The following is a 13,398-nucleotide window of genomic DNA, read 5'->3' as shown; positions in this document are numbered from 1 at the left end:
TCTTGTCTTGTCTTGTAGGTACCTAAACTAAAGCCTTAAAATAGGCTTCGCTTTGCCGCAGAACTTCAGATACTAAACAACTGTTGCTCTTTTTAAGTGAAATATACTTAAATTAAAAGCAAAGTTCCCTAACGTAGAGAATTCCGAACAATACGCAATACGTACCTAATACAAAGCGACCGTGAACTAAGTTTCACGGACTCAGACTGTTTGTTTGACAAATTGGCAAAATAAATTATCAATTTAAATCGGCTTGTTCCTACTTTGATGAATTTATGTCAGTACTTACCTACTCAATCAATGATTGTTTTGATTTGAGCCTTGGGACTTTGTGAGTGCACATTGATAACATGAATACGAATAAATACTGTTTTATAAGATAAGATTTCCAATGTTCGTTGTACGAAATGATTCCTCTGTGTTGAATCTTGTGGGTCGAAGGTTACACGCAATTGATAGCATCGTCAATTAGAGGAGTTCTTAGGGTACCTTTCCTCTGTAGCGGAGATGAGAGGAGACGTGCTGGAGTCAACCAATGGTATTTGTTGTATACCAGAGGAGCGGAGAAGAGATGTGGATTTAGTTTCTATCGTATTCTAGTTTTCATTTAAAAAAATTAACAATGAGAATGTGCTAAAGTGTTCAATGACTTTTACATACATTGTTCCGACATGGCTTAGGCTCCTTTCGTCAGCTCCTGTATTTGGCATGTTGCCAGGCACCGTTTGCAACCAAATTTAATGCTAAATTGAGCCCCCCCACTAGTTGACTCGTGGAATTTCGCAGCATTTAGCGTAATGAGTGTTATAACTGGATATCGAGTGCTTGCCAACGGTCGCACTGCTTTAATGTGCCAATATGAATTGTGTGTTTTAATACCAATGTGTGCAATTATAATTGCTGTTCACTGAACACTTATTATTAAACACCCATAATGCAAAAACTATAAACAGAATGCCCGCAAACAGCGTAAAGCCCGCGTCATACATGTTAATTTTAGTTATTATGTTCAATAGTTTCAGTGGTCTGCTGCTAAACAATAGCATGCTTACGTGCTAGGATCGAGTTGTATGCACCACGCAACTGCTTAATAACATACATAAAGTCGCCAACGGTCATCCCATAAATAAAAGTTTTACTTTACACAATATATCAATACGGCTTCAGATGGTATGATGGTATCATGATGGCTTCACCTTAATACTCTTTTTAACATCTTTAACTCAGGCTTTTCGTATAGAGTATTAACCTTTCGGTAAAAAACTTGGGTGTCCCGAGATTTTCACATTGTATTGCTTTCGAATTACATTTTTAATATTGTCAAGTATCAGTAAATATCACATACTCGTATTTATATAGTTTTTACACAACTATAGTCAGATATATTCCAACCTACAATGAAACACGTAATCTTATAGCGCTTTTAATTACGCTTATTATTAAAACCAATAAACTATGCACAGGCAGAAAACTGGTTCGTAATATTTGATATGGCTCAATGCCAATTTCCAATTTTTACATATCATCAGATATCTCCGACCACCTAAGTCGTCGTAGTATATGCTGGGATGAAAGATAAAAGACCGTACCAAACCCCATCTACATTAAAAAACCTTTGAGCTCGATAAGTAATTAACTTCGTTCATCGCGTTTTCATCGTATGCACGAGAACGGGCTAGCGGGCGTCATATTTTCAGGCGAACTAGTGTAAAAACAGCGATACGATCAGTTATAATTGTACATTTCGCGAGATTGACAATTCAATTACTATTGACCGTTTCCGACACCGAAAGCAGTTGTCGAACGGAGTCACGTGATTGTCTGATTGAACAGGTTGACAGGCGCCATTGAAGCAATCGATTGGTTGTTTCGATACGTCATTGACAATTGCTTCTTATTGATTTTTTTTTTTTTGAAAAGTTACTGAACAATTATTTATTATATTTATAATACAATTTACATCATTACAATAAAATTAAATAAAACTAACTAAATTGAATAATACTATTATGAAATAAAAACTAGTTAAACCGAAAAATTTAATTAAGTATCGAAAATAACAAAGGAAAAATAAAAATATACTTTTCACGCCACTGTTCGGAAATGTGGCAATAGATGGTCTAAAACCAAGCTGGAAAGTAGGGAATAGCTGTAGCACCTGAATCACCACTACTACAATGTTTCATTGTTATCACCTTCTGTCATTCGTGATCATTGTAGTAGCAGTAGTAGTAAAACTCTTTATTGTATAGAAATGAAAACAAAACAGAAAATAAAACACTCATCATTAGTACAAAGGCGAACTTATACCTTTAAGGGATCTCTTTCAGTTAACCTTTGAGCACTTGAGGGAGAATTGGAGACGGTAGACATCCGTACTGTACAAAGTAGCGCAAAAAAAAAAAAATTAGAAAAGGTATTTATTTCAACCTACAATATACATGCAATGGTATATGACCTACAACAATTATATACACATATATTCAACTAAATACATATATATTTTATATAATATATATTACATATATACAAAAACTAAAATACCGCACACATCCTTTAAGTTTCGTCCGAAAGCCATAACTTTTTTTAAATTCGCCGTTAGCGATGCGACAGATTCACACTGTCGAAGAGAAGATGGTAAAGAATTCCATAATTTGACAGAGTAAACCGTGAAGCTGCTGTACTGGAGCTGTGAAAAGTACTAATGCCTCGGCCGGAAACGCTACTCGCTTTGAGCGGTTTTCCGGCCTCTCCCACAATGTACTATACCCACAAAATAATAATAAACCCAATTACATAGAGAACTCCCGTCCAATAAATCGGCCTGCGGCATGGACCCCATGACATTGGCGGCGTTACCTCTCTGTATCGCAAGGGAGATACGTTGAGAGAGGTACGCGCCAGTCCTGGGGTGGGGTCCCCTGTTGTGTCGACCAGCTGCGCCTACAATGCCCTCATGAATGCTTTCATGTCGGCTGACCAGTCTCAACCGCGAGCACCGCAAACTCATAATCGTTGAGTAAGGCTGAGTATTTGCGGTATTATTTAATTTTTTTTTTTAATGTAAAGACTGACATCAAAGCGAATTGATTGCTATCAGAGTTACCGCAAAATGTATGGAGCTGTACAGTGCCATCTCGTTTACCTATCAAAATTGAAGCACGAATTTGTCTTATATTTTACCTATAAGAACGCTGTTATAAATTATTGACACATCTATTGAAATTGCACCAATGGTACTTCAATTGAGATCATTGACAACAGTCAGTTTGAATTGTATGTTTGTTTACATGTTTTTATTCTCAATCTCTATGATATCTTTATGGACATGTACATTTCAGCGCATAAATTATTACTTCGTAAACATACGTCTTAATTATAATCTCATTGACGACATTGATATTCGCAGTTGATCCACTCAAAATCCATCGCAACAACATCGGAAAGCGCACTAGTACTCCGCCTGAACTTTCGACTGGCCCAAATCATCCAGGTTCATATAGTGATTGGAACACCCGGGTTTGATTCAATGCTACAGAAAACGTTTGTACATAAATTCGCTGACCCAGTTTCAATTTTTAGCGCACTGTAAGAGCACAAGTTTTCAATGGTAAAACATAATTCAGGGACGTTGTTAATAAAATTTAATGAAGCCGATTTTAACGCATCTTAATTAACAAAATACTTTTACTTGATTGATAACAAGTAAAAGTAAATTACAAATATATATGCATGCATTACAATAAGAAAAAAAAAAAAAAACAAATTTGCCTTCTGTGTCTTTTTTCAAAGCGTGCAGAGACTAATTTTGGCTGCCGGTGGTGTTATGATAATTGTTAGATCCACCCCACACTAGCGTGTGTGGGGTGGCCCTTAAGCTTTAAGATCACCTCGTACACTAGCGTCGTTTGAGCGTTGTCGTCTAGTCAGCGCTATGAAAAACCGGACAAGTGCGAGTCGGACTCGCCCACCGAGGGTTTCCTACTTTTTAGTATTTGTTGTTATAGCGGCAACAGAAATACATCATCTGTGAAAATTTCAACTGTCTAACTATCACGGCTCATGAGATACAGCCTGATGACAGACGGACATATTGACATACAGACAGACAGACAGACAGACAGACGGAGGGACAGCGGTGTCTTGGTAATAGGGTCCCGTTATACCCTTTTAGTACGAAACCCTAAAAATGGCGTCAAGAGCGCAGTTCCACAAACGTTGCGTCGAGCAGCAGCCATAGAGTTGAATAGACGCCGGCGCTCAGCAGACGCTATTGTGGGGTGGCCCTTAACCGCCGCATACGCTGTCATATATGTCAATTATAATCTTAAACTATATTGACAGCTATCAAAAATGTTGTATGACGTGACGTGCAGTAAAGGGTTCAAAAGCTAGTATACAAGATTTTATATAGTTTAGCTATCTCGATGTCTGCCTGATCTCATGATGGAGGCCGAAAGTAGCCAACTGGTCATAGAGCCTTTCAAACAAGGCTGACTTCATTGAATTTGGACTCGGTGTATTTGACCTTGTAGTTGAAGACGAAAGTTAGTCTGAAAGCTTGTATGAAAAATAAACTATTATTTAAACATTTCCGTGAGTATAAGGTTAACTATAAAATGTGTTTTATTTAAAATACGTGTTTGTTGACAGGTGGAAGAGATACGGGAGATGATAGACAAGATTCAAGCAAACGTGGAAGAGGTAAAGAAGAAGCACAGCGCCATCCTATCAGCACCGCAATCAGATGAAAGTACGTATACATATTACTTTTGTAAAATAATCAGTATAGACTTGGTATATTTACGCAAACTTCAACCAAAAGAAAAAAAACATTCTGCACATACTGCAAACGGTACTGTTTAGAGTGGTCTTTGAGTTAAACGCTTCGGAAAATAGGACTTATTATAATATAAACAGAGCAGGTAAACGTAAACCTCTTTGAATAGACCAGCAGTGGCAGCATGGTTCCATTTTTATCGCTTGTCACTATGCCTGTCACTTTCGCACTTACATACTTGTTAGAACGTGACAGGCATCGTAAGAAAGAGCCGACCATCTTAGCCCTACAGGGCGAGTTACACCACGCACACTACCAACGAGCTGATCAACTTTAAAGTAGTTCAAAGCTGGCGGCAGCGGCTGTTATCCCACGGAGAACTGTTAAACTTTTCACACATGCATATTTGGTGCAACTTTCTCTAAAATGCTAATACTATTGCACAGATGTCTAATTGCTTTAAAACTACACGATATAAACCACTTCTTCTATTTCGGATACTTATCAAAATAAAGTAAACGTTCGGGGCCAACTGAGTACGCTGATTATACTTATCTTAGACTATTTGCGAAATATCTATGTTTAGTATACGATGCCCGTCGGGAAATTGAAGATATTATTTGTAATGGTTTTGTTTTTACGAGAGAAAATTAATCGCTAATAAATCCTTTAGTATCTATTTTTACCAGATCTGCTTACAAAGTTGAGTGTCTGTAATATTTTGATCATAAATAATGAAACAAGAATTTTAAAAATAAGTTCGGTGAATAACAACAAAGGATGCAGACGAAAAGAGAAACTCTTCCCACTCATTTAGGATGACGATAAAAGACTTGAAAGTTTCAAAATTAAATATTTTTCTATGTATATGGGTATTCTGTCGACGCGACGTCTCGACGTAGGTGGTCCAAGTTAGTTGATCGGGATAGATTGAATGTCGAAGTTGGTGGCATTTGCAGTGCGGGGGCGTTCGTCTGTCTGCCGCCGTGGGAGGACGTGGGAGTTTGCGGGATCGTGCCATTCCATGGAATATTTGGCTAGACTCCATTAACTGTCCTTATTGATCAGTTTGAAGGATGAAACTAGAGTAAAATTTCCAATAATTACTTTCTCTAGATCTGATCTGAGATCTAGTCTTGAAGCCTAGTCCTCAATAATATTTATATTATATATATGTTAGAATATGTTTATTATGTTTGACATCATGCTGAATTGGAAATATCGACAGTCTTCTTTAAATTTGAACAAAGATTTTATTTTACAAGCTTTTTTTAACAAATAACAGTGTGCTATGTTAGTACCTTGTTTACGATATGTACTAAACTTACAATGATCACAATATAAAAAAAATGAAATGTGTAGATTGTGTCATGCAACGAAAGAGTTCGTGTAACGCTACTATAATTACATATGCTAATGCCTCTATTGACACACTACGGCGGTAAATCTACGTAAGGTCAGACGACTAAGATATATACACAATAAAATAAAAACTATATATCAGAATACACATAAAACTTTAGGTTATAGTTATATTGCAAACTACAAACATTGAATGTAATAGTCATTTCGAGATTTTGTGGCTGTCACGATAATACGGCGGCTAGTAAACGAGATGTAGCTGTCATACTCGTAGACAAAGGGCATGTTGTCTGGTTGTGGCTAGGAATTTGACGTCACAAAAATAATCCAAGCAGCCACACATTTGACTCATTATTTTCAATTTCATTTGTTCCAAAGACATTTTAATGTTTCGTCGCGTTTTCAAACTAGATTATTTGTGATATTTGACTTGTACAGTAGGTATAATTTCTACTTGGTCTGTGGTATTATACTGTGACTGTGACTAAGTTTTCAGATCAATACTAGACAATTTGGAAGAGCATTAAACATATATACGAGAAGAAGGCGGGGGCGGCGTCTCGGCGTCGGAGCTGGCGAAGGCAGCTCACCGATGACGCATCGCTGACTCAAACCACATGCCGATTACCGAATCAAACTAAATAAAACGGCCATTCATGCTCTACGCGTACGCTCCGTACCCGTAGCACATTAGCGTATGTTGCGTATACGTATATTTATGTTTATGTAGCAACTAATTCACATAGCATGTACAATGGAACGAGCTTTTGACGACGGCCGGCAGTATTTGTTAATTGCACTCCCATACAAACTTCTACTCCCCATTTAACCCCCGTAGGGGATTACTTTCAGAGTAGGTAATATAAAAAGTATCGTTTTTATTTTGTTAATCTGTAACTGGGTAATTTGCGTGACTATTTTTATCCAACTCCGTAGGTGTATTGGTTGTGGTGCCCTCTAACTTGTTTTTATTATATTATATAATATTAGTATTTTGTACTATAAGCACCCGATTTACTTTAAGCCTGAAGTGTCTGAATAAACTTGGTAACGTCCAGAAAGAAACGTTGGGCACAATATTAATATAGGCGTAACTCGTATTGTGTAGATAAAAATAGATATCTAAATCTTACCCGGGTTCCATATGAATAAAACATCCCTTGTATTGTCATTTAAAACCCTACCTTTATGATGTGATATCCCTTGACCCATATCACGAAGTTAAGTCCTAATCTAATTTTGTTGGTTAAATACGAATTCTCCTGTTTTACGGTTGACGATAAACTTAGCCAAATTTAACGCTCTTGTATTTGTACTCGTTTTATGACTAATGAGTGAAGGTTTTGTTGGGGCTGATTCTGACGCAAGATTAGCTGGAATTAACGAAAGCCCCGCGGCGGTGAGGACGATCACCCCCACGCCCTTGCGCCCACCTCTCCTTGTTAAGGGCTTTTATTCTCATGGTTACCAACGCGAACCACCCTAAGCGTGATCTCAAGTACCAAACGTTTATGCGAAATCGGACATTATACTTATATTGGTCACTCCGAGACGAATCTTCGGTTAGTGGTCCCAAGTAAGTTCGTAACGCGCTGGCAACGCTTACCTGCCTTTGAATTTTCTCACCTAAACTTAGTAGGCAATAACTTTGACTTTCGCACATAAATTTGACGCATTGCTCGGAAGTTTTAAAGTTATTCACGTTTACATGTAGTAGGTAATTTCAGTTTAATTGTTTGCAATCTTGAAAAAAAAAAAACTAAAGTTAGAAGACTTTCGCAAATTTTCTTGGTTAAATCTTACTCATGTTGTGACTGGGCTAACTTCAGGAACTCTCCTAAAATCACCGTAATTACTATTAAACTAGGTGGCTAATGACAGAGAAGTGGTCAATGGCCAACAAATAATTTAATGCCTATTCCAAATAAGAAAAAAATATCACAAATTATTTTCGGCTTGGCCGCTGGTCAGTAAAAAAATGTTAGGTGTATGTACTAGCCTTTCCGACACATTAATGAAGGTGTGAAATCGTTGGAGCGCACTTCGCGACAATAGCGCGGTCCCTCCAGCAGTGTCACGATCACCAATTGACCCGACCTAAATTGCCTCGAACAAGCCATCGTTGCCTGTCGTTATATCGAACAAGCTGACGATAACTTTTTACACGCTTATACTTAATAAGCGGCCTCATTCTCCATTATGCATTTTACGTATCAAATCAATATCGCTATCTGATTAACTCCACGTACTTGCTTTCTCTTAGAGGCCAAGGTTTTTGAACGTTCCCACAAACGCAATTTATATAAAATATAATTGGGATTGAATTTTCAGTTCTAAGTACTGACTAAGGGATCCGTTTACCACCCTTTTAAGTTTACTAATGAATGGACTTTAATAGCACGCTATCGCATATTCTTGGAATTAGGTTACATTATATTTCTACTGAAAGTACAGAATATTAATAGTTATTATTAAACGAATGTCGTCCATTATTCTATTAATAGGGCAGTTGGGTGCGTGGGAGGGTGGATATTTATTTCCATTTATAAAAGGGCGATTAATATCTCTTGGAGATGTTTGACAGTTATTGATGTTATACAATTACTTACAACAGTTATTAATTACTGATTTTATTTTTATTTTGAAATATTTGTTTTTGATACAAGTCTTTGCCTTTCACCCCATTTTCACCTCATAGTATAATATCGCACCGGGTTGATGATGAAAACGAATACTTGTACCAATATTTTAACTTATTATATTATAAGATTATAACAACCAGTTTATAATAAATGTCTTCAGTGTTAACTTGTCCGTATTCGAACTGGCCGCTTGTTTGCTTACCTGCTTTTTTATAACAATTCAAAATGGCGGGAACCAGTGACAAGTAAGAGCCAATTGATACTCTTTTATGAGCTTGTCATAAATAAAAGTAAGAATAGACAAAATATGAGATAATGATTTATAAATAGCTTATATTTTGACTATTCTTACTTTTATTTATGACAAGCCCAAATTCATAAGATCCTTTCAGACTTAAATTCTTATTTTTTTATAGACTACCTGTCTTTCAATTCAAGGTATTCTTTTCAAATAAATTATGATTTAATAGTACTCACTACTATTACGTAGAATGCTTAGTGAAAGTGACACATTTTTCGGTAAAGTAGTAAACTCGCATGTAACCATTGTGCAACGCAAGGGTATAGAAAACTATTAGGTTTACGTCAACCGTTCGATCATTTTACTACGAAAATAGCAATTCAATTTCATAGATGGGTATCTGTAAATGTTTAGGCACATGCTAACTTCCAGCTCAACCCCGTACTGTGGGAAAATGTCCTGAAACAACAATGTTACTTCTCGTGAACGCTTTCTATACCTGATGGTTTATTGTTGCGTTAGTGGCTTTTGTTTTGTCAGAGTTTTCAATCCGCTCATCGTTTATACGCTAACTGTAAAGATAGTGACGGTCAAATTGGCCAAATATATTGTTATTTATTTATTTATACAATAAATTCCAACAGCAAAAAAATACATTAAACTTTTAAGATAGTAATACAGAGCCAATTACAGGAACTCGCAAATAGAAACTGTATATATGATTACAAAGTACACACTAGATACAAAAGCACATGTGACACAAGATATTACCTACAATATGAAATATATCAAAGTTACAATTAGAAAAAAAATAGATATGAGCAATACGTAAGAACACTTATAATTTATGAAATTACACTAAAATAAACAACTTATATTCGCATTTGGATGAACAACATGGACCGGGCTCAAATACATTAAAGTTACAAATCACACTCCATAGCGTCTCACTACCTGCAACATGTTATTTAGAAGCACTGATTGACTAGATTGCGCCTTACACTAGGGATTGAGTAATTAAAAACGTCAATATCTAGATCCTTCGACAAATTATTCAAGTTACGAGTTGCGCGACACATGAAACTATTTTGCGTATAATTAGATAATAGATAGTTATATGACTACCGATATATTTGTCTACGATTTATTTCGCAGTTCCAAAGTGGTAAAGTGGGTCTATAAATAGCGGCCAGACACTTGTGAAAGCGTTGTCCTACTAGATAATGCAATTGACTGTAGTTAAATACCGATTATCAACAAGGGTCCACAGTAAAACCAAACCCCACATTGGCGTAAACTATTGTAATCGTAACAAATGGAATTATTATACTTGCCCGTTTTATACGAAAAATGAGAAACACTTTTAATCAGATTATGTTAATTATAAATAGTAATTAAAATAGCTTCGTTATCAAAATAGCAAATTTCAGTAGTGGATACATTTGATTAAATGGATAGACCATTGAATTCTGGCTTTATTTTATTTTCTAGACTGATTTGCAACCGCAAGCTTCGTTAATACGTTTTCAGAGTTGTAAATATATACTCGTAGTTACATTAACGTGCGAGTAAATAATGATTATGTTTCACGGGATTTGTAATGCTGTGTCAAAAGCATCACTGAGTGTAATAAACTGTCTTTTGATATTTTGCAACTGGGTTCAGTTATCAAGTAGTAAAACTGGATACGCGAAAAATATCAATAGAAATCAAACAAATAAATACCTGTATAAGCGAAAATAAATTGCAAAATCCATAGTATCTTCGCAAATTAAAAAAAAAAGCGTAAAGTTTTAACGAATAAATCAAGTACATCGAGTCGAAATAGCTTTTTGGCTACATTGATAATGATTGTAGTACTTATCTTGATTGTGGATCGGTACTAAGGCGATTGTGCTTTCTCAGCAGACGTCTATGAGAAATAGCTGCGTATTTCTCCAATTTTCGAACAAACGTAACCTACAGTGAATCCGCTTGCATAATGTTTTTGAACCAACTGATAATTCTTAAGGAAATTGCATCCTAATCTGAAGATATAGGGAACTCAGCAATAATCAAGCTGTCCCCAAGGAGGGCTGAAACTGGGATAATAGCCAGGAAAAAGAAGAAGAAGAAGTAAACATAAGTCTCTGTCTAGGGCTTTTAATGCCAGCATCAAGTGAATTGGTGTGACCGATGTATGTCCAAATAAATAAAAAATGCATGACAAACGGACTGGACGTTACTTTTACCGCCAAATTTTCACGAATCAGAAATATCTCGCGTAATTGTCACATTTAATTGTAGTACGTTATGTTTTTAATGAGCCACGTAATGGTAATTCGGCTCATGAAGATTGATTTTTAGACAAAGGTCCTTATATTCACAGCCCTGAGATGAATAGTCTGCATAATTGTTAAATACACGTAGCTATCAAAGAATTAACAATAGTTTTAATAACTTTGTGAAATATAAATAGTAGGCTCAATTTATCTGTTATCATTATCAAATTAGATCGTTATGAAACCCATTCATTATATCATCAAAGAGATGTATTTATAGTAACACGTTTAATTTTCGGCGGACTGGCAGTAAAAGGAGATCCATATAAATCAGCAAATATTTGAGATGATTTTCTATAAATACACAGTGTACAAGAAATGTATTATTCAGAGGGTTTAGGCGTGATAGGTATACCTGTTGTGATGACGTTACCGACGGCTGTCAATGGCTGATCATACGTATTTTGTCATGCGATCGTTTACTTGGAGAGGAAATGCGATTTCCGTGGCCTCCAATGAAAGCGGTCGAGTTTGAGTTTAGGCAGTAATAGACACTTAATGAAATCGTGAGCTGTGTAGTGAGGGGCAGTATTCGTGGTTTCCATTTCAAAAAGAGAAATAAGTAGACTCGAAGTAGTAAGGCCTGAATTGAAGATATCGGTAGCAGTATATATTATATATACTGTATATTTGACTCTCCCCATTGTGTAGAGTAGAATAGAGAGCGTTTATTTATGTCAAAGTAAAAGAGGAAAACAACAAGTAACAAAACATAACATATATGTAGGTAAGCCACGTAATGGTCCCGACTCAGCATGATGCTCTAGCCTGGCTGGGCTAGCGCTGGTGTTGTGTTTTTGTGTTTCGAATAAATAAACCATTCTATCTTTTCATTCATTTCATTCGATTTCAATATTATTAGCAATAGCGGAGAAATTGGCTTTTGGAGTGATGAATTGCCACAAATGCAAAGTAACGTTGTTTGCGATTATACCTATAGGTCTAGTAGGTATAAACATCAAAACAACTTTTACTAATCTATGAACAAATAATTATTGCATTATATTGTAATCTGTAGATCTCTATACTTATCGGTCATTTTCTCCTCAAAAAGTTACGGTTCTTTGTTCGGGTGTGTTTGCGTCAATCTTGAATCAGATAGGCTTTTCAAATTATAAAGCCGGCTTGGGGTGTGCAGTGATTGAGGGCCTGGTCTCCCTCGGGTCGCCGCGGAATATATATTGCGTGATGCTGGTGAGGTGCGTGAATGACTGGAAAAATCCTATTATCGTTAGCCGCCGTCCACACCTGCTCACTGAATAAATAAAAGATGGATTCACTATTAGGCCAATATGATTTACGACAGTACTTAGGTTCGTTATTCATTGGGGCTCTTAAAAATGGGGTGTCTTTAGCGTATTTTATTTATCTACAGTAGGTATTCCATTTTAAATCTAATATACGATGAATCTTGTCACAATGAAAATGTTTATGAAAGCGAGGTCTTACAATTTAATTTTTATTATAACAGTTACTAGAACAAAGTGGTTCAGTATTCAAGTACCTTATGCAGAAAATAGAGAACTGTCTAGTTGCTGCCAGTTCCAATAAACTAGTTTTGCCCGTTCTGAATATTGCATATTCCTAACAAGGAAACTTTTGCCTTAGCGATATTGTTCATTTGAGACAGCAATATTGTTGATAAATTGCTCGAGAGATACTGATAATTTTGCATTATTATCGATTCTTAGCAGTCCTACGCAAAACTCGTAAAGGGCATAAATCCAGGATCAATTGTGGCCATGTCGATGAGTTAAGACATTGATATTTCGAGAGCTTAGCGCCTGGAGTTCATCCGAGTCTACAGCTTTGGTTAATATGAGCATGAGTCAAATCTTTTATAAGCCGATAACTTCGGCCGGGAATCCAGAGCCGCTGGGAGTCGGAGAAGTCGGTAATTTTTCTCTTATTTGCCGTTATCGACGACGAGCTTGCCTGTCAGTGACAGCGGGATTTATCTTATTGCGGAAATAAACCGTTATCTATTTATCTGCTGTACCCTTGACAGCTAAAAATGATCTAAAATGTCTTTAATATTATCTCCGTATTTAT

The 13,398-nt window shown here is 36.3% G+C and overlaps 1 protein-coding gene across 7 annotated transcripts in view; it reads left to right on the top strand.

Annotated features, from left to right (window-relative positions):
- The window catches only part of LOC133521469 (syntaxin-1A), a 74,394-nt gene that overhangs the window by 43,091 nt on the left and 17,905 nt on the right, over positions 1–13,398 (top strand). For all 7 annotated transcript variants that reach the window (XM_061856444.1, XM_061856446.1, XM_061856443.1 and 4 more), the window contains one exon: positions 4,654–4,753. In XM_061856444.1, the coding sequence (XP_061712428.1) occupies positions 4,654–4,753 (100 nt within the window). The remainder of the gene's footprint in view (positions 1–4,653; positions 4,754–13,398) is intronic.

The sequence above is a fragment of the Cydia pomonella genome, chromosome 9, assembly GCF_033807575.1.
Source record: "Cydia pomonella isolate Wapato2018A chromosome 9, ilCydPomo1, whole genome shotgun sequence".
Taxonomy (NCBI): Eukaryota; Metazoa; Arthropoda; class Insecta; order Lepidoptera; family Tortricidae; genus Cydia; species Cydia pomonella.
The sequence above is the reverse complement of the archived record's forward strand: the minus strand, read 5'-3'. Positions and strand labels throughout refer to the sequence as shown.